This window comes from Balaenoptera acutorostrata, chromosome 1, assembly GCF_949987535.1.
Source record: "Balaenoptera acutorostrata chromosome 1, mBalAcu1.1, whole genome shotgun sequence".
Lineage (NCBI taxonomy): Eukaryota > Metazoa > Chordata > Mammalia > Artiodactyla > Balaenopteridae > Balaenoptera > Balaenoptera acutorostrata.
The window spans coordinates 58,534,829-58,557,327 of record NC_080064.1 but is presented as its reverse complement, the minus strand read 5'-3'; the positions used below and the strand labels follow the sequence as shown (position 1 = coordinate 58,557,327).

Here is a 22,499-nt window from a genome sequence, read left to right as displayed (position 1 = left end):
TTTCACAGAATTCAAGAGAATCAAGTACTTCCAGGAGGAAATAGCTCTTTTCTTCTACTGCAATAACCTTGGAGACCACATGTTCCAGATGGAGGAAGGCCACAAGATTCCCTTTGGACTTTGCAGGTTTTTCTTGGTGTCATCTCTTCCAGGAATCTTTCCCTGATGTTCCAAGATAGACTATAAGCTCTTGAGTCTGAGGATCTGACAGGTTATCCTTATGTCTGAGCACCTGGCATAGTTCCTGATATACACACATTCCTCACAGATCATCCAGAGAAGTATTTTTTTCCCCCAGTGGCTTCTTTTGGAGGGCTTCATGGAAAACAGTTCTTCCCATTTGGGCGATCACTACCTTGTCAAATAGTTAAGCTCAGGCACTTACTTCTTCCAGGGTAGGTGTTGGGCTTAGAAGAGACCACAAGAAGAAGAAAAAAGGGTAGGGACACTCACTGGATCTAAAACATAACATTTTCCCTCTAATGAAAATGTTTGTAGGTAAATCCCTTTAGAAGGTAAAGAACCATTCATTCTCATTTCCTGAAGCCTTAGGCAAAAAGATGCAAGTATAATAGTTTCAAGTTTAGCTAGTTTAGGAGTCAGCAAACTATGGCCCATGGACCAACTCTGGCTGATTCCTGATTCCCTGTTTTGGTATAGCCAGTGAACTAATAATAATGGTTTTCACATTTTTAAATGGTTGAAAACAAGTCAAAAGAAGAATCATTTTTAGTGACATGAAAATTTTATAAAATTCAATTTTCAGTGTGCAAAAATAAAATTTTTGTCTATGTATTTGTATACTGTCAATGGCTGCTTGCCTGTGATAACAGTAGATTTTAGTAGTTGTGACAAAGATCATATGGTCTGCAAAGCTGAAAATATTTACTATATGGACCTTTATAGAAAATGTTTGCTGACTCCTAAGCTAGACTTACCATCTTGCTTGCTAACTAAGATGGTAAAATAACCTCTAGTATTTAATTGTTCACACCTAACTTATCCTAGCAATAGTTCAAAATCACAAATGAATGAATAATTGTCTAGCTTCTTAATGTGAAGATGGGTGGCTGCAGCTGGTAGCCCTGCATTTTCTCCCTCTTTGGGATCTCTCACCAATCACCTGTGCCATCACCACAGTGGGGGAGGACTCCTCCTTTGCTGCTCTGGCACTAGTATGAACATTTAACACTTCCTTTATTAATTGTCCACAGTCACATTTAGCAAGACCAAACATATAAATAAGACTGAAAAATGGTGAATGAACAGACAGAAACACCTAATTGTTAATACAGCTCTAAGGAATGGCTCATTCATCTTTATTTTGGAGTCTCCTCCTGGGCATTCAAAATGATGAGGGAGTGCCTTCCCCCCAACACCTGGGCATATTCTCAGGCATGTTTGGACACTATGCAGCCCAAATTCAGACTGTTTTCCCACTAGAAGTAAAATATGATTGCTTGTTTCCCAGTATCAGGCCCACTGATGGTTACTGATTGCTGGACTGTCCTCCTAAACATAAGAAAGTAATCTCTTTCCTTCCACCCCTTACTTAGTGGTCATTTTAAAAGTGTTTTTCATGGAGGACCATGACAAGAGTTGAATTTAATGACATGGGAAAGGGCCATATGGAGTGAATAATACCCTCATTCTCTGCTGGAGTGCTATAAATAACTGTGCCCAATCCACCAGGAGATAACATATTGCTCTGTTTTGAGTAGCCAAGGCTGCAAAGAAAAAGCTCTATCATAAGATCATTCAGTTTTAGACAGTAACTAAAAAAAAAAAAAGAAAAAAGCTTACTAGTATTTTTTTTTAAATGCCAAGTTATATATGCGTACACATCTCAGGGGTTAAAAGGAAGAAGTGTTAAAAAAAATTCACACCTTTTAGGTTTACATCAGTTGGTGTTTCATACAGAAACTGATGACAGGAACAGCGGTAAGAGGTGAAAACCGTGAAGCTTAGAGTAAGAGAAAAGAGATCCTACAACAACCCGCAGAAAGATCAAACACAAAAAAGGGACATTCAGACACTGAAAGGAAACCAGCAGAGCTTGGTAGCGTGGTGTATCTCAGAGAATGGGTTTCTCTCTTTACGAATGTTTGCAATTACTCTGAATAAGCCAGCTTCCTTGGTTCAATTCATAACCATCCACGAGTTCATAACTGTAACAAGTTGCTGCACTCATTGTTATGATGGTGGTTTATTTTATAGGATATGAGAAAGTTACCATCCTGCCTTGATGGGTTTTTAATGCAACAGATAAACACTTGAAAAAAAAGAAAGAAAGAAAAACCTTTTCACACATCTCTAAATGGGTCATTATCAAGTGTGAGTAAAAATGACAAGAATTTACAAGCCCAGAGTTTCCCTAGTTTATACTTTAGCTTAATGTGATATAACTTAAAAATTTTCAGCCTATTTACTACCTTGGACTTGGACATAAAATATGGCCTATTTCCAAGAATTTTATCTGTACTATGTATAAATAAAGTCTAAAAATCCATGAGGTAGTTTAAAAATGCATTACTTTGACATTGTAATAAAAGGATAATAAGAGTAAGCTCCGGATTATAAAAATGACACATACTTAAACAGAGAAAAAGTGGCTCAACATTAATTTAAGAGATTTTTATCATAAAATGAGAGGAATAAATTATAATTTGCTGAATGAATTCATTTAAAAATATTTTTTAAAAATAGCGAAATGCAATTATTGTCAGAAGAAAGGAAGAGTATATAATTATTCTACAATTTATATATTATTTATTTTATTAATAGTTTACATCCTTGAAAGTCACTGGAGTATCACTGATAAGTGTCATCAGTTACCAAAAATCACTAGTAGCTCACAGAAAATGAATGTAACTTAATCATTAGGCTAGTTTACATGCACACATATCTATAAGTTTCACAAATAAGGATTTAGCTTTTCTGACATTAATGCTTCAAAATCTCCAGATAATAAAGCAACGGATTATATGTCAATTATTTTTCCTCTGAAACAAATTTACATAAATTATGAAGCTGTATACTGTATCACTAACTGAGTGCTTTTGAAAACTAATATTCAGATGGCTATTTCTTATGTCTCCAAAGATAATAGTATTGTCATAAAGTTCATATAAGCAGTTTTGCTTTTTCAATTATACTTCAATAAAATTGTCTTCCCAATAATTACCAAAAAGAAAAGTCCATCAGACTTAAAAATATATTTGATCTCCTCTTTATAGCTATGGGCAGTCTACTGGTACTCATGTGAGCAGTGAGTATCAAAGGTTTGAAGAAGTGCAGTGCTGTAACATTGGGAGGAGAGAAGATTGCCAGATGTTAAACTTTATTTTAAAATGTTGTCTCCAGAGTCTACCTTTTTTCAAGCTTTTAGTATGGCTTATAAAGCCATATTAATTTTCATAGAATCCAAAGGGTAAAATGTATCAACGTTTAATGATAAAGGAATGAAATTAATTACTGGTTGCAGCTTTGTGGAATAAGAGAAAGTAACTGAGAAAGTAAGTGAAATAGAAATAAGAGATATAATCAAACATTACTGAGGCATAAACTTGTAACCAATGTGATAACGTGTGGCAAACAGGAGTAGGACTTACCTAATGTTAAAAAATTTTTAGCAATATAAACATATCTCCCTGGACAGCTTCAATACTTAAGTCAACGTCAAAATGAGCTTGTTAATTAATGCACTCATACTCTTTGATTCAATATCAGTACTTTAGAGATTCTATTCCAAGGAAATCATTACATCTTCCTCTCACTCTCCTGTCTTTCCTCCGCTCTATCCACCTCCCTCCCCTCCGTTTTTTTTTCAGACACATACCTTCTTCTGGTGTTTGTGTTCTCAATGATTCACTCCAATCACTCCAACTACCTTTATAAAGATGTAACTTAGAGGAAACCTGAAATTCATATTCTGTAAAGGGTTTCAGATCCAGCAAATCATGTCTTCCTTTGGCATTTGTGGCATTAACCTTGAATCCAACAAGATTTTAAAAAGTGCCTGTTAATACTAAATTAATTTAAATAAAGGTAGGAAAACCAGACCAGATAACGCTTTTTACTTTTCAAATCTGTCATTCAATAAGAAGAAATATCAATGACTGGGTTACTGAATACACGTGATGTTAATCTGAAACAATAGCTTCTCATTAATAAAACAAAAAACTCCTGGGTCTAAGAATCCATCTATATGGATTCCAAGGGGGATCCCGAAACCAGCTGAAAAACAAGATTGAAAACTACCAGTTTTCAAAAGGGCCTTGAAGAAGCTTGTTTCTACACTAGAGATTATTCTTTATTTGGTTACAACTAGAATGTGATGAATGTTTTAACACAGACATAAAACTGGTTCCAAACAGAAAAATTTAATTATATAAGAAAATTATATAGGAAAAATTGTAAGTGAAAAATTTAATTATTATACCTCTCTACATGTGGAACTGATCCTTTGTTATTATTATAAGCCATTATATTTTACAAAAATACTGGAAGGAATTATAATCTTACATTTTTTATTGTAAAAAATTTAATGTTTAGGGAAATCCCTGGTGGTCCAGTGGTTAGGACTCCGTGCTTTCACCGCCGAGGGCCTGGGCTCAATCCCTGGTAGGGGAACTAAGATCTCACAAGCCACGTGGCATGGCAAAAAAAAAAAAAAAAATTAATGTTTACTATTACATCAAAGTGTGAAGCTTTATCTTTGGAATATTCAATTCAGATAAGCCCCTCTTTGAACATTCCCTAATATTTCTCTTTCCAATATGTTAAAAAAATTACTAAAAAGTAATAATGGAAGTAATAATGGGGTAGGGGGGTAAAATAACAAGGAAAAATGACTCACTAGAAATAAACTGTAGAAAATTAATGTGGATTTACAGAAGCCTGTGGCTTAAAAAATTTCGGAATCAGTGATCAAATTTTAAGATATTTCTTAATAAACAGAAGTGTAAGTGACTGGTATGTCTCAAATGTGTATGTGTACTTTTGGGCTAAATATTCTTAAACTCCATATTTTGCTGGTATGAAAAGAGAGATCTGGGCGTTGCTACTAAGAACCCCTCCCTGGTTTCCCCTTCACTCTAGAGACCATTACCATATTCCAGGACCTGCTGTGAATGGGCCGATATCTGAGTCGATTAAGCAGCACCAGCCCCTCATCTCTCCACTGAAGGGTACACCTGCTCACGGAAGCGTTTACAAATTTGATTCTGATGTCCCACGGAGGAAGAGGCCTCACTGGTAACCAGGACAAAAAAAAAGTGTGATTCAGGCTCCATAATTGGAAATTGTCTTACGTATTGACAGGGGCTTATAAAGAGTTGAACAAATCTCATTTCTAAGAGGCATGGCCACTAAACTTGGTGAAATAGACAAGAGAGTAGTCCCTGGCTTTTAGAAAGAAGAAAGAGTTGGATTCACTTCTAAATCATTAAAGGAATTCCCTTTAATCCACCCTCATTTTTACTAAATAAACTACGATGAACATCAGTAATAATCTCGATTCCATTTAATTCAATGATTTAAAGAAAACCAATGTGCCAAAACCCAGGAGTTCCAGTGGCTGAGAAGGTAGAGGTGTGGCTAGTAGTGATCACCTCAGAAGGAGAAGAAATATTGGCAGGAAAAGCCATAGGAAAGAGAGCAACAGAGGAATAGAAGAGAAGAATAAGAGGGAAAGAAGGTGGCTAAAGATGATCAATGTAAAGAGATGGAAGGTAGAATGGGCAGAACTTTGATAGGAAAATGCAGAGTAGATACCAATGTTCAGACTCACAGTTAGCAGTATGTGTGCAAAGAGGTGCTTTGGGAAGAGAAAAGAGAGACACGTAGTGTGAGGCCAGAACTTCAGGCAGGCCTGAAGCCCAGTCCTACATGGGATATTCAGACCTTGGGAATGCCTGGGATTGGCCTCTGATTCAACTGGGCCAATTACATTTGCTCAGAAATGTGCTGGGACTGGCTCACTCCAGCTCCCAAGCTGATGAGAGGGGTGGAGGTAGGTATTCTCTGAGGAAGATGGATTGGTACAATGATACACTTTCTTTACAGGTGGCACTTGGCTGCTCTAGCCCTGCAGGCCCACCTGCAGCCTATCTCAGAACAGTGGAGTAGCCATGGGGGTGAAAAGACACCTCCACCAGGAAGGGCTTACACTGCGCTTCCTGAATAACCTCACATGACCCTTGCCTCAGTCAGATGGTATCACTGGCAGCCAGTGCCTTCATGGGATTTGAGGCCAGGGGACTCTTATTTCTCCAACAGAGAGAATAATGTTGAATATCCCATTTTGAACATCTCTCTATAGCTCTAGAGACATACATCCTTTTGCTTGCATCAAAGAAACATCTATCCTTTGCCTATGCCTACTGGCCACTTTCCATGAACCACTGTCCCTTTTGAAACAATCACACATAGAACATTCAAGTGATTTTAAAAATAATATTCACGTGCTAAAGATTAACACCTACAAAAAGTGAAATAATACATACCTATGTCCAACAATGTGAATGAGGATGGAAATGAAGAAGCATTCCCAAGACTATTGATAGCAGTAACCTTGGCTGTGTAACTAGATTCAGGTGATTCAGGGGTTAGGTTAATTCCAAGGTCCAAATGATCACAATAGTGATGATTACATTGCTTCTGCCAAGTTAAATTTTTTGGTCCATTTAACCTGTAAATGAAAGACGATTGTGTTTAGCAAGATACTTTATGTGCTGTTGCCTTCTTAGCACAAAGGAACAAAATGTTCATATATTTAAAATTCCTCACATTTTTAAGGTCAGTTTTACTACTAGGGGATACACAATGGGAATGTTTGTATTCTGTGGTCATAAATAGGACCATACTTCACCCCTCTCTTTTTTTTTGGTAGGACTGAGACTTTTTGACATTCATATGGATGAGTAACCATCTCTACACTGCCTGAATTCCCAAAACCCTGGCTGACATCTTAGCTCCTTAGCACAGATCCAATCATCCAAAGGATCCATGGCCACCTTGGCATTTACTGCACAGAAATGCCAGATGCTAGTACAGACCAGAACCCTGAGCCCCACTGCCTTTTCCTTATCTCCTACTCACTTAGGCATACTGCTACCAGCGGGATCTTTGGAGCAGATTACAGAGTCAACTCCAAGGAAAAGAATCTCCCAGACTCTCTCTTTTTGTGAACTCTCAGGTCAGGCAAAGGTGCTTTAAAAAGAAACTCCTCCAAGGCTAATGGAAAGCTACCACAAAAAAGAGTCTATTTATAGACTCTAAGAGTCTATACCATGACCCTAAGAGTCCACAACTGTAGAAAAGGGAAGGGATATAATGCAGCCAGTTTAATCCTATAGAGCAGGGAAGAACGTCTACAACGTGGGCCTTGGATGCCCTGAAGAGAACTCTGAGTTAGTCACACTTTAGATGAATAAACCAGTTTTACTTGATAAACACTAGAATGTTTTTTAAAGCATCTAATTATCTAGAGGTGTTTATTGCTTCTTCTCTCTGGTAAAACTAGAACTGTTCGATACTTCTAAATGTCATCTAATAGAAGACCTACCAAAAAAGCTGCAAAAATACAGTCTCACTCACTGTAAAGTATAGGCAGTATACAGGTGGGTGTCTTGTCCTCTATCCCAGGTGCAGCCCACGGTTCCATGTTCTCCCTTCTGTATACAAGATAAGTTTTGAGGCTGTTCTGGAACAACTTTAAAAATAAATAACAAAACCACCTATTTTAAATAGCACACAGGTGATACTTCAATTACATTGTTATTATTTGCCAACAAGATAACAATACTTCCCCTATGTCTCCTATACCCAGAGGAGCTGGGAGCTATTTCAGATCCCATGAAGTTCAAATTTGCCTCCTAGGCATGAATTTCTTCTAATAACAATGGCAATAATAGTGAATATGGATCAAACAATTACTATATGCCAAGTCCTATGCTCAGTGTTTTATGTGTGGTTTTTCTCAATTGGAAATCATAGCAGCTACATCAAGTACCTACTATTATTATCCTCATTTTATCAAAGAAGAAACTAAGACTTAGAGATGAAGTATCTTGCCCAAGATTACAAAACGATGAAGTGGCAGAATCAGGTCTCCAGCCCAGGAGTGGCTGACTTGAATCCAAGCCTTTCACCACCATATTTTACTGTTCTCCCTGACAGGTGAACATCCAGTGCTAGCTCCATTACCCCAGGTGATGATGAGTTTACTTTTTTAGAATGAAGCCCATTCAAATATTAGAAACCTTTAAAACTGAGGGGCGTTCTTTCTCCATTGACCTGAGATTTGTTGCCAAGGCACTTTTACCCACTTGGCCCTTAGTCATGTCTTCCTGGGCTGTACCACCTAAATCTAATTTCTGCAGCATCACTTGGAGCACTTAATGAACATGCATAAATTAATTCTTTATGTACACAGACATTGAGAACCTTCCATGGGCTAGGCAGTGTTAGCTGTGGAAATGCAAAGGTGAACAAGGCAGGCATGGTCCCTTCTATCATAAGGTGTGTATTTTTAAATGAAGCGATTTTATAGTCAAAGATAGAAATCAAAGCTAGGAGTTTCTCAGATTTAATGGAGATAAGAGAAAATACTCTGTTACTGGGTCATCTCATTCTACCCTACTACTGAGACCCAGATGTAGACAGAGGCTTCCTTTGGGTGAGATAAAACAAGGGTACCACCGAAGCCCTAGACATTGTCTGCTCAGAAAAAAAAAAAAAAGCTGTAATTGATGGAATAAAAGTTTTTTTTGTCCTTAGCACACACCATAGATCTGGGGACAGATCTGGGGACTACCCACTGTGTGATCTTGCCCAGATGAGCTTCTCAGAGCTTCAGTTTCTTCATCTATAAAGTGAGTGTAACAATATGTAGCTCATAGAGTTTTGTTTAATGGAATAATAAACTCTTTCTTTTCCTAGGATAATAGACTATATAATGTGTATATATAGATACACATATATACATGTATACATTTATATGTATACTTTATACATCTGTATATACAACCATTTATGACTAATACTATATTAACTTTTCATTTTATGTACAATTTCTTGTTTATCTTGGAGGTAGTCATTTTCTTGTTTTTCCATTTGTTTAGTTTCCTTATTATTAATATAATTCCAAACTTTCAAGTCAATTATCTGAATCACTGTTCAACATACTCAGAAGCACTGAGAATTCTATTAGTTTCATCTGCTTGGAGACCAGTTTCCTGGAGCCTTGTGAACTTTCCAGTAAGATGGGTTTGCCTCTATGCCTGTACACAGCTATCTTTCTGGAACTGCCAGCCCTCAGTGTCCTGGAAATTCCTTCTCTTTTTTTCCCCTGTGTTGGATCTCCTGCTTCTTAGATCTAATGCTTTCTTCTTTCTTGATTTAATTACTTGTGTTGGTGGAGTATATCCTCCAGTAGTTCCCTGGGAAAGGTTGCAGGAGAGGAAATATTTTGAACATGGCTAAAAATGTCATTATTCTACCCTCACACTTGACTGATACTTTGGCTGAGTATAGACTGTGCTTAATGGGGTCTCTTTTCTTTCATTCTTATGGATTCTCAAAGAGTTCATAAGTTCTGGGAACTTTTTTATTTTGGGAAACATTTTTGAGTTATTTCTCTGATAATTCTTATCTGTTTTTTCTTTCTAAAAATCCCTAGTTTCATAGGTTGGACCTTCCTCTCTAATTTTGTATTTTATCTCCTATATTTTAAAACTCTTGATCCTTTTGCTCTAACATGAGGAAAAAACCCTTCTCAGTTTACTTTTCTTCCCTCCTATTAGTTTTTCATTTTCACTTATTTTTTTGGGGGGGGGATGTTTTTTATTCTCTGAATATTTCCTTCTTATAGCATCCTATTTTTGTTCTACATGCAATATTTGCTCTTAATTCCTAAGTGTATCAAGGATAGATTCTGTTTCTTAACATTTCTTCTCCCTGAATAAATCTGTTTCTTCCACTTTGCTTCTATGCTTTGTTCCACATGTTTGTTTTGGTTTTTGTTCTCCATGTTAGGCATTTTCCTCAGATCCTTGTTTTTTTTGTTTTGTTTTATTTTTTTCTTTTTGGCCACCCTGTGTGGCTTGTGGGATCTTAGTTCCCCAACCAGGGATTGAACCCAGGCCCTTGGCAGTGAAAGCGCTGAGTCCTAACCACTGGGCCACCAGGGAATTCCCGGATCCTTGTATTTTTACTCATATATAGGAGGGGGAACGCTACATTATAGATTGGAGCTCTGCAGGTATGTCAGTTCAGGGACATTTGTTGACTCTGGGTTTCACTCCAGGGTGATCTGACTAGGGTGTCTTAGGAACCTCTATTGCAAATAATTTTAGGCGTTTCCTCTTAGCCTGGTCTGATTTCCAGAAAAGGATTTTCTAATCTTCCAGGAGGAGGGTACAGGTCTGAAGGGAGCCATATGCCAATGTCCTTTTCATCCCTCTGTTTTTCAGTACATACTACCAATCTCAACTGAATGGGCTGAAACTAGCTCAGTGGCCCTCTGATACCAGGCGTCCAGGGCTATGCCAGTGTAGAAAAGCAGCAAGTAACTGGATACATGAAATTGGGAAGGGAATCTGAGAATCTGCTTTTTAAATAGATTTTTCAATCAAAATCTCCCATTTTTATCCCCACTGCTACCCTCACTCCCAGCAGTATATGGTATCACCAATTTCTGTCTGTCTGGGGTGGGAGCTTCTGCATTAAATCAGGTTGCATCTTGAAGTTTCTCACTGCCAGCTGTAGGCTAAGCCAATTATCACTGGCCCACCTGTTTTCCAGCTTCCAAAACTTTGTTGCTGTCTCCCCTCCCATTCCTTTTGTCCTTTAGGGTTTGTGCCTCTAGAAAACTTTTTTTTACTTCATCTTGGCTTTATTTCACAAGAAGTGAACGTAAATGCATGTGTTCAAAGCACCATCATTACCCTAACGCTTCATACGGTCTTTTGATGACCAAATGAGATAAAGTACCTGGCACTTTTGCTTAATGAAAAAGTTAGTCTCACCCTCACCTTTACTCCTAAAAGTTTGCAGAGCATCTAATTTTAAAGACCACAGCTCTTACCCACAAATCAAGTCAACTTTCTCGGTGTGAGTTCCCTGGACCATGAAATCAAGGTGTCTACTTCAGCCCAGGACTTGGTTTGGGCAGAGACTGTCCGTCCCAGGAGAAACCAGATGTGATTCTCTTCAATACAAATATATAATAGCCGATACTAAGGAAAGGTCAGAAATCAAAGTCTCTGAAAATTAAAATGGTTTACCATGTAATGAATTGTTACATGTATTATGCTTGTTATTATTTTTAAAAGCCTTACTTATTATGTGAAATAAAAAGTCTTAGAAAAACAGCTTTCAGAAATATCAACAGCTAAACATATATTGAAAACAACTAAGCAAGGATCTATTGTCTTTCATTTATTTCCTTGATTGTCCAAATAGTTTGTGGCCCAATCCTCTGAGGTTACGTAGAGCACTGGTTGTTTAGTTACCGCACAATTTGGATGAGCTCCGGGCAGCAGAGCAGCACAAGCCCAAGAAGGGGCCAGAAAGAGAAGGCTTAAAGGCCATTTACCCATTCCCAGTTCTGAAGAACCAGTCAACTTTATGACAGGCCCACTCAGGGTATGCAATGGCACGATGGGCTACCGCTTATCACAAAGAAGAAAATGGGCTGCTCACTCCCTCACTAGATAGGTTTAAGCTTACTACACTGGGTGAAACCAACATTCATTGTGTCTTTTCTTGGAATGACTAGCCATACTCAGAAAAAGGTGTTGCTTCCAGTCAGTCCTTCACCTCAAAGGTGCTAAACTTGTTCAAAGAGCAGCCATTTGATAGTGTGGTTACCACCTGAGCACGCTGCACAAGCAACATTCCAGCAGCGTCGCCCAACCGAGCTGCACTGGGGCAGATACTCCTCACCATCTCCCTAGATCTCCTGATGCTGCAAACTGTCACAGATGCATCCACAACCTCTGGATGGAAAAGTAAACAAATGAAAAGGGGTTGCATCGCTCTCATGCACCTGAGCAAAGATAGGAAATGGAATGGAATGGCTTAAGGACATCTGCAAAGATACTGACTTTCAAGGCCATTGTTAGCCCCCTAAAAAAGAAGAAAACACCTGCAGCACTGTGGACACCTGGAACTGACATCACAGGGCTGAGAATGTCTGATACCAATATGGTATGCTGGTCTGTAAGATGGTGAATTACCTGGATGAAATATTCAAGTGTTCTGAGGACAAGGGAGGTGAGGACTAATGGTGTTTTTAAGAAAAAAATTTCATTTTGTCTATAACCAATGCTTATACTTCCCTTCAAGCAAAACATGCCCAGCCGCTCGGCATGCTGCACACATGAAGAAAAGAGTAAAACCGATGGAACTGCAACCCTAGCGCTCATCCCTTAAGTGCCTCCTATATGACCGGTACTAGATTAAGCACTTTGCATACAAGGTATCATCTAATCACTACAACCATCTTATGAGGTAGGTGTTAGTATCTTCATCACACAGATGGAGAAACTGAGGCTCAGAGTATTGAAATTGTCTAAGAGTCCACTGCTAGTGGCAGTGTTGAGATTCAAAGCCCAGGCACCTTTTACTACACCACAGGCTATGAGAGCTGAGAGTACATGACCCATAAGTGGTGTGAACAGGAGCCCCTGCGCTGGAAGAGGAGCACAGGACCTAGTTTATGCCTCCGTACCCACAAATGATTTGCTTAGACATTTGCTTGGTGTTCTGCTCAATGCTTGTGGTTGACTTCCAGGAAGACCGCCTGGCACCGACCACCTCCTTATAGGTCACAGAGAAGAGGATGGAAGCCTCTTCCCTAGAAGAGGGAAAGAGACTCTTTCCATCCTGAAGAGTCTCACTGAGCTCTGTATCACTCTCTTTATGAGAGGGACCCTGTCCTTGCATCTTGGTCAGTCAGCCTGCTGCAGCAATTCCTCCCACTCTTCTTACGCCTCTCACCTGCCCCTTCGGAGCTTCCCTGGATCTACAGAGGCACAGAATGCCGTGGGATCGCTCAGGGCCTATGTATGCTCACTGGCTTGCTGGGCTGGGCCTTTAAGGCTGCAGGCTGCAGGCTGCAGGCTGCAGGAAGGTGTGCTGTTGGCTCACCCTGAGCACTGTGGCTCAGGCTGCAGACGCCAACTCTGACATCTTAGTTCTTACTCCCCACGGCTGCGTGGAGGGACCCACAGTGCAAGCCAGCAGTGCCGGGGAGTTGGTGCTCTGTGGGTGAACTTTGACCGATGGCAGACTGTTAATTCTTTCACCTGTCCCTCTATTTCCATATGTTCTTTCTGGGGATGTCGCTAGTGACCAAGAAACCAGCTGTATCTTCTGTTGATGCCAAGGCCAGCTCAGTAACTTAACCACCTCATGTTTGCTCTGCTCCTTTCCTAGTTCACTCCCTCACTCTTGCTTCTCTAGAATTGTACAACTCCCCTCCCCCCATGAAGTCTTAGCACGTCAGTTTTGTCTCAGGCAGTTTTCTAGAGAACCCAGGAAAAGATACTAAGTATGATGATAGTTCTCTCTTAACCTCTGCTAAGTCTGATAACCAGTGGTCAGGAGTGAGGTGGATGGAAGAACTATTTTTTGTGCATTAAGTCAGAGAGAGGAGAAGTGCTCAGCTTTGGGTATCAGCCTGGGCTGCATAAGTCAAAAGAGACATCTCTCTTCTTTTTAGGGGGCAGTGGCTTTGAACAATTCTCATAAGTCAAGAAGGCATGAAGACTCAGCCGTGGAGAGCCATTGGAGCCCACGGGCAATAGGTAAATGGTCTTAATGGCCAAAAAGAGGAGAGAAAGAGAGAGGGGAGGAGAGGGGTGGAAAAGAGAGAAGAGAAGAAGGAAGAAGAGACTTACTAAATGTGATCCCAGTTCTACTGATTACTGGACTTCTTACATTGAGGTGCTCATGTTACCATCAAGATTAAATATATCCGGGACTTCCCTGGTGGCGCAGTGGTTAAGAATCTGCCTGCCAATGCAGGGGACACGGGTTTGAGCCCTGGTCCGGGAAGATCTCACATGCCATGGAGCAACTAAGCCCGTGTGCCACAACTACTGAGCCCATGTGCCACAATTACTGAAGCCCACGTGCCTAGAGCCCGTGCTCCACAACAAGAGAAGCCACCGCAATGAGAAGCCCATGCACCACAACGAAGAGTAGCCCCCGCTTGCCACAACTAGAGAAAGCCCGTGCGCAGCAACAAAGACCCAATGCAGCCATAAATAAATAAATAAATAAATTCATATTAAAAAAAAGATTAAATATATCCTTGTGGTGGGTGAAGAAAGAACACTGTCTTCTACTTGGATTTCTGCTTAATCATGACAAATACCAGAAGATCACCAATTTTTAGGAACTCAGGATGGAATGCTCACCACCAACGGAGATCTCTGCCCCACATATTCGAATCTCGTCATTACTGCTGCAGGCCAGTTTGCAGACAAACAGGGTTGTACCCAGGGGAAGACCTGTGACTTGCGAGCTGAGGGAGCGACCATGCTGAAAATAGATTCTTCTGTCAAACTTGTAGAGGATTAACTTGTTAAAACTGGAGAATTGCAGGCAGCCTTGTTTGGTCTTCAAAGAGCACGAAATGTTGACAGCTGACCCAAGTGAAATTACATGGGAAGGCTGCACAGTCACATCCCCTCTCTTGCACACATCTGCAATAAGACACAAATGCAAAAGACCTAAGATGGCATATAAGAAACCCATTGCAAGATGGAGGGTTTGTATAATTCCCCAAAGCTGGATAAAACTAACCCTGTCAAATGATGGAAATATACATAAGCTACATTGCTCTGGCTGTATTGGTGAAGCACAATGAGGAGAGAAGGCAACCGTATTAAAGTCTAACTGTACTTGAATTAAAATATACATCCTTCTCAAAACAGTAATACTATAACCAGAACAATATATAGGAAAGTGGTGAGAAAATAGGGTTGGAAGAACATTCAGGAGCACAGTTCTAGGAAAAACCAATCTCTCTCATATGCAAATTATTCACCAGACTACTAAAAATTACTTCCCAGAATAAATCACATTTGTTTCCATCCCCATTTATGATTTATAACACTTACTTCAATACTCATACCAAAATGATTAACAAGCTATTAGAAATGTTTAAAAGGCTATTACAAATGTTAAAGGGCAAATTTGGGAATAATTCCTTATCTTGCTATTTTAGAGATATAAAGTATGTGTAATCTATTATTTTATAACAAAGAGAAAATATTTAGGGGCTCTGTATGTGTAGTTTGCATCAAGGATAGAAATTAGGTCTTACCATGGTATTCCTTCAAGATGTAAGACCCTAGGTAGGATGAACCATTACCCAATACAGCTAATACGAAATCACATGAATGTATTCTTCTTTTAAAGAGTTCTCCATATTATTTTCTATATGCCAGGTCCCACAATAAACTCTTAAAGAGAGGTCATTCTTACTCTCCAGGATAGGGCCTTTTTGTATATGTAAATACAACAACTAATCAGAAATTAGCAGTTTTGGGTAGTACTCAGTACTGCTGATGAAAAAAAGAAAAAACCCTTAGAATTATACACTCACCTTAAATTTTCAGGTGTGATATAAAGCCTCCACTGAAAGCCTTTTTTGGTAATTATAAAATTGCTTGGATCAACTACCATAAACAAATTGGTAAAAAAGTTATTCAAATCAAATAAAGGAAATACTGAATTCTGAAAAGTTTCCATTTTTATTTTCAGAACTAAGTCTCTTTCTCTTATCTTACTTATATTTTTGTTTTCTGCTTCTTTGATCCTAATGGGCCAGAAAGTAAAAAATAAGATGCCAATAAAAACAGCAAAGAAAATGCCAGCCATTATTTTTTTTTTAGCAGAGCTGAATCCATCCATGAATACCCTCTGTTAAAATGCACTATAATGTAAAACATTCATTCATGATGCCTAGCTTGAAACCTAGTCATTTTGTTAAGAGGAAAAGATATCATTGGACTCTTAATCATTAGTATTAATGAAATAAAATACATATTAGTAACAGACATAGAACCAGACGTATCCACTTAAACTTGACAGAAGAGTGACTACAAAAGACCAACTACCAGAACATTTACCACAAACGCATATTTCATCTATAACTGAGAATTTAAACCAAAAATCCCTCCACAGATTAGATTACAGAAATATCTTACCTATTTTTGCTTTAACTAACAGCCACATGATGATAAAAATAAGTGCCAATGAGCACCCGTTAGCTGTATGTGCCATGAACAGTCAACTCTGGAACACACCTCTGTATTTTTCCTTGTAAAAGAAGACAAATTCATTCATGTTAAATGCATTCAGAAAATACCAGAACCAATACTATTCAGAGGGCTTAAAATGCCCCTTTAATTTTCTTCACATTGTTAAGTTTTTTTTTTAATGAAGTTTACCTTTAAAACTAGTAAACTGAAAATCTTAGCCACCTCTAACCTCCATGTCATTTAAGCTTCTTGGGGTCAGCAAAGGGTGGGGGAAGAGATCTGGCCTTTGGAGTCCTTTAGAACTGGTTTAAATACTTTGAGACTATTGGGCAAGTTAATCAACCTTCTGAGCTTCAGTCTCACACAAAACTTTTTTCTTCCAAACAGGGCTGCATCATCATAGTCAAACGCAGTAGTATTAAATTCCAAGAGTACTGAGAATTTCTTTCTTTCCTTTTTTTTTTAATTTTTAAAATTTAAAGTCTTTTACTGAATTTGTTACAATATTTCTTCTGTTTTATGTTTTGGTTTTTTGGCCGCAAGGCATGTGGGATCTTAGCTCCCTGACCAGGGATGGAACCCACACCCCCTGCTTTGGAAGGCGAAGTCTTAGCCACTGGACCACCAGGGAAGCTCCAGTAGTGAGAATTTCTGATCTAATTATGTGCTTCTGGAAGTAACAGGAGATTAAAAAGTGGCTCATACTGCGCGTCTGGAGCCTGTGCTCCGCAGCAAGAGAGGCCACGATAGTGAGAGGCCCGCGCACCGTGATGAAGAGTGGCCCCCGCTTGCCGCAACTAGAGAAAGCCCTCGCACAGAAACGAAGACCCAACATAGCAATCAATCAATCAATCAATATTTTAAAAAAAAAAAAAAAAAAAAAAAAAAAAAGTGGCTCATAACCACACACCCCCCCGCACCAAGAATTTAGTAAAAGATTGATCTCTTTGGCAGTAAGAAAAGAATTCCAAGGGTTCTTAGGGGGCTGTTTGGGTTTTCTATAGAAGTTCAATTTTGTTTGTTTGCTTGTTTATTCATTATTTATTTCTTTTACTGAGTATTTTTATCTTGAATGATTTGGAAAATGCAAGCTGGTGATCTTTGTTTGTTTCCAAGTTTAAACTTAAGGAATGGCTTTAGCAAATTCCCTAAATTCTATTAAAGGTGGGCCAGAAACTCATGAAGCAGGCTGAAAAGCTGTGTGATGTTGGGCCACTGGCAACCAGCCAATGCAAATGTTCACCTCGTATTCCCATACCTAGAAATGGGCCAGAACGTACTGGAGAGCCTCAGAAAAATTCACTTATTCATTCAACAGTGATGGCTACCTTTCATCTGCCAGGCACCGTGTTAAGTGCTAGAGATACAACAGTCCTGCTCTGTGGGCTTCTAGAAAGTGTCCATTTGCTCTTTTGACTCCTCTGCCTCTAACCCAATCATCACTCAGGGAAGCCCCCAGATAATATCAGCATCTTTTCAATAGTCTTTTCTGGTGGCTCTTCCTCCTCCTCCTGACTGTTAAGTCTTGGAGGACCTCAGTGTACTCAAGACATTTTTGTCTCTATTTCTACTCGCTCCCGAGGGATCTCATCTGGTCACCTGGCTCTAGATACCATCTGTATGCTAAAGACTCTCCGATGCTTATCTTCAACTCAGACATTGCTCTGAGCTCTAGTCTCATACATATGTCTCCTTGGCATCACTTCTTGGACATCTAAGAGACTGCTCAATATTAACATGTTCAAGTTGAATTTTTGGTCTCCCTCCTCCAAACTGGTTCTTCCTCCAGCCTTTTCTACCTCCGTGAATAACATTTTTATCCCCTGAATTGTTCAAACACCTAGACGTCATCCTTGATTCCACCCTCTCTCTCCTTCCCCACAGCCAAACCATCACTAAGTCCTGTCAATTTTTTCTCCTGAATACATCACAGATCAGTCCACTTCTCTCCATTTCTACCATCCTCACCCCAGTCCAAACCACTGTCCTCTCTCCCCTAGATGACTGCAGTAGCTCCTTAATGTGTCTCTCCATCCATCTTTGTCCCTCTCTAAGTCATTTTCACATAGCTGACTACCTTTTAAAAACATAAAACCCATCAACAGGTCCCCATTGCTGTTAGAAAAAAAAATCCCAAGTCCTTACCATACATGACTCTCTCAGCCACTGCATGGCTTCATGTCTCCTATCTTGCCACCATCATTTGCTCTACGTTTTTGCCTTGCCAGCTCTGCTTCATTCACACTGGCCTTCAGACTGTTCCTTGAACAAGACATGCCCTTTGCTGCTCCGGGGACTCTGCACTTTTCATTTCCTCTGCTAGAATCCTCTTCCCCTGGCTCTTAGTGGCTGACTGGCTTACATCTTTCAGACCTCAGATCATGTGTCACTTCCTCAGAGAGCCCCTCCCTGACCACTCAGCCAAAGTGGTCTTGGCCATCTCCTTTCTACTCATCACCTTATTTACTTCATGACACAATCTGTAACTAGCTTGTTTATTTATTTGTCTTGTTTGTCATCTATCTTTGTGCTAGAATTTAAGCCACCATGAGAGCAGGAACATTGACTGTCTTGCTCACTGCCGTATGCGAACACTTGGCATTGGGAAAGAGTACTCAATAAGTCTTTATTGAACGAGAGAAGGGAAGGAGGGATGGAGGGGCTATAGAAAATTCCCTATAAACGTCCCTGTGGTAGGCAGCATAATGGCCCACAAAAGATGTCCATGCCCTAATCCCCAGAACCTGTGAATATATTATGTTGCACGACAAAGGGACTTTGGAGATGTGACTAAAGTTAGGGACCTTGAGGGGAGGCGATTATCCTGGACACCCAGATGGGCCTGATCTAATTATGCAGGTCCCTAAAAGTGGGTGAGGGAGGCAGAAGGGTTGGTCAGAGAGCTGTGGAGCGAGGACTGTGCTGCTGCCTTTGAAGATGGAGGGAGGGGGTTATGGGCCAAGGAAGGTGGTGCCTCTGAAATCTGGAGATGACCCTTAGCTCACAGATACTGTAAAATGTATTCTCTGGGTATTGGTTTAAAATGTTTGAGAAACACTGATCTAAACTGAAATCTGACAGTTTCGCTCTAAATCATGAAGGCCCAAGTCATGGCACACAGTGGCTTCTGTGAGCTAATTCCTGTCTTCATCACCAGCCACAACCACCACTGTTGACATTATTGTCTAGTAACACTGAGCTGCACATCCCATGCCAATACCTGCTTCTGTGTCTTTGTTTTAATTATTTTATTTTTGGCTGTGTTGGGTCTTTGTTGCTGCACCCGGGCTTTTCTCTACTTGAGGTGAGCAGGGACTACTCTTTGCTGTGGTGCGTGGGCTTCTCATTGCGGTGGCTTCTCTTGTTGTGGAGCACGGGCTGTAGATGTGCGGGCTATAGAGCGCAGGCTCAGTAGTGTGGCGCACGGGCTTAGATGCTCCGCGGCATGCGGGATCTTCCCGGACTAGGGCTTGAACCCGTGTCCCCTGCATTGGCAGGCAGATTCTTAACCACTGCACCACCAGGGAAGCCCCAGATTGGCTAAGTCTTACTCATCCATCCCAACTCAGCTCAGGCACCTTTTATTCAGTCATTTATTCAACAAATATGTATTTAGCCGTTGCTATGTGCCAAGGAGTTGGCAGAGAGTGGAGAAAAAGACGGACAAGGTTTTAGGTCTCATGGAACCAACATTCTGGAGTAGGTAGACAAAAGACAAATAAATAACAAACAGATATCTTCAGATAATGACGAAAGAATAAGAGAGGCTAAGGGGAGAGAGAACCTGGGGAGGAGAGAAGCCAGTCAATGAAGGTGTTTCTAGGAGGTGAAACTTGAGCTGAGATTGGCACAGGCCAGACGAAGACTCAGAAAGACTTTTCCTGACAGAATAAATGTTGAGTGCAAAGCCTGGAGGCAAAGGAACAAGCTTGCTGTGGTTGAGGCATAGAAATAAGGTCAGGGTAGCTGGGGAAAGTGACTCTGGGGAGAATGGTATGAAATGAAATTTGAGAAGAAGGTAGGAGCCAGATCTTCAATGGGCTTGTTTGCCATGGAAGGGAGCCTGGATTTTACTCTCCAATCTATGGGAAACCATTGGTATATCATTAGAGGTTTTATTTATTTATTTAACTGGGTTTTAACTAGGGTATCACAAGATATGAATTACATTAAACACACACACAAATACAAAAGCAAACAAACAGAAAAACTAGTCTTGGCTCTGTGTATGGAGGCTGGAGTAGAAGCAAGCAGACCAGTTGGGAAGCAACTGGGGAGGCCCAGGTAGGAAATGATGGTGATGTGGACCACAGTGATAGCAGCAGAGATGGAAAGAAGCAGCCAGATCTTAGCCTTATTGATGTCTTCAGGTAGACTGAAGCCTCCTACTAGTATCTTCATAGCACCCTGGCATCCTCCTATCTTAGCACCTGCTGTATTAAATAGGCCTAATTTCTTTCGGTATCTGCTTGTCTCCTCCATTAGCTTGCAAGTTCCTCATGGGCTGAGGCCACAATCTGTGGCACATAAAAAGCATGTGCTGAACTGAATGAAACTTAAATGGTTTTTCTGTTTTTTACTTCTGGTTTAGTTTAATATAACTACAATACATTAAAAGTACAGTAAATCTCATTCTGCTACATGGTGCTCGACATAATTAATAAGTCATTTTTTATTGTAGCTACCTTAGTTTAGTTTAAAATTCGTTAGTTTTCATTAAGCCTTGGAATAGTCTGGCATAAAGGAAATTATGGATTGAATTAGAAGATAACTGAATGAACAGATATATAGGGATTAAACAGGTTTCTGCTTCTTAACTGCAAAGGGTATCTACAGGGTATCTTTCAATGTGCCTATAATATTCTCCAAATAGTAAAATATTCAATAGTAAAACATTACTTGGTTATTATAAGAATTTAAAAAATGTATATATGTGAAATATGTATATATATGATAGATATATACACACACCTATATATGAAATAGGCAAAATAGAGGATAAATTTGGTTTATATAGCACATTGATTCAGACACAAACATGCTCATTTTCTCTGAATGACCAGGTAAAATAGCTGCTTCATTTATAAGAAACTCAGAACCCCAAAGACCTTCAAGTAAATGAGGTATCTTCCAATAAAATGAAACCTCCTATCAACTGTAAACATCCTTCATACAGCCTGCCTGGAGGGTCAATATTAAAACTACAACTCTGTCTTGAATCAGAAAATCAAAGAGTGTGCTATGTCACTGACTCATCACTCAAGTGGTGACAATTTCCAGACAGTGAAAACAACATCTCAATGAGGGGGGCGGGGACCAGCCAGAAATAAAGCAACTGGCAGGAGGGCAGAGACAATTCCCCCTCAGTGAGCCTCTCTTTCCCCACTGCTCCAAGAAGAAGCACAAAATAAGCAGCTAAAATCATATTTGACTAGGCTAGGAAAAACCCTTACCACAGGTAATTTCATGTAGGCAGGAACTCTTCCTACTTCCACATGACTTTTCTTCTGTAGCACCATGGTAAGCTCAAGGGGCAGCATGGTATTGTGGAAAAGAGAAAGGCTAGTGAATCTCAGTTCTACTGTGTGCTGTTAACTGTCAGGGTGCCATTTCCTCATTCATGCAATGAGTACAGGAATACCTACCTAGACAAAGTTACTGGGAGGATGAATATGCCAGTGTCATGGACCCATGAGAATACCTAGCACAGGGTAGGCACTCCACTGAGGCTAGCTCCCATTTTCCCTTCTGGGTCCAGCTTTTCTATCTCTTTTCTAAATCGTTTACGACTTTCACCAACAGTATTGGAATTGTATGTTTTGTTAGACTAGGTAAAAGGTCATATGTTAGGCAACCTTAACCCTGGCTATCAAAGAATTTAATAACTCAGAGGAGGAAGGAACCTCAAAGGTTAGCCAATAATTACCATGCCCTACTGCTCCTTTCCCCTCCCAAAAGCTGACATTTGAGTCTGGGCCACCACAGAACAACCAAGTGATTGTTCTGAATGTGCATTAAGGCTGTCTGCCTTATAAATACATGCCGTTAATTACCCAGTTGACTCAATGAGCCAGGGTACAAAATCATTCTCTTCTGCCACCAAAGCTACTGACAGACATATCTTACTGGTGGCAGATCAGTATAGAGACAACACTTTGGAGGTCATGTATTCTACATTCCTCATTTTATAGACAGATAAACTGAGCCCTAGAGAAAACA

General features: G+C 39.9%; 1 protein-coding gene across 1 annotated transcript in view; it reads right to left on the bottom strand.

Moving 5' to 3' along the window:
* Positions 1–22,499, bottom strand: part of IL12RB2 (interleukin 12 receptor subunit beta 2) — a 78,404-nt gene that overhangs the window by 51,651 nt on the left and 4,254 nt on the right. Inside the window, exons 2-7 of the mRNA XM_057539862.1 lie at positions 16,227–16,338; positions 14,430–14,717; positions 7,600–7,714; positions 6,507–6,691; positions 5,111–5,253; positions 3,839–3,989 (exon numbers count right to left, since the gene is read on the bottom strand). Coding sequence (XP_057395845.1) covers positions 3,839–3,989; positions 5,111–5,253; positions 6,507–6,691; positions 7,600–7,714; positions 14,430–14,717; positions 16,227–16,302 — 958 coding nt within the window. The 5' untranslated portion in view covers positions 16,303–16,338. The remainder of the gene's footprint in view (positions 1–3,838; positions 3,990–5,110; positions 5,254–6,506; positions 6,692–7,599; positions 7,715–14,429; positions 14,718–16,226; positions 16,339–22,499) is intronic.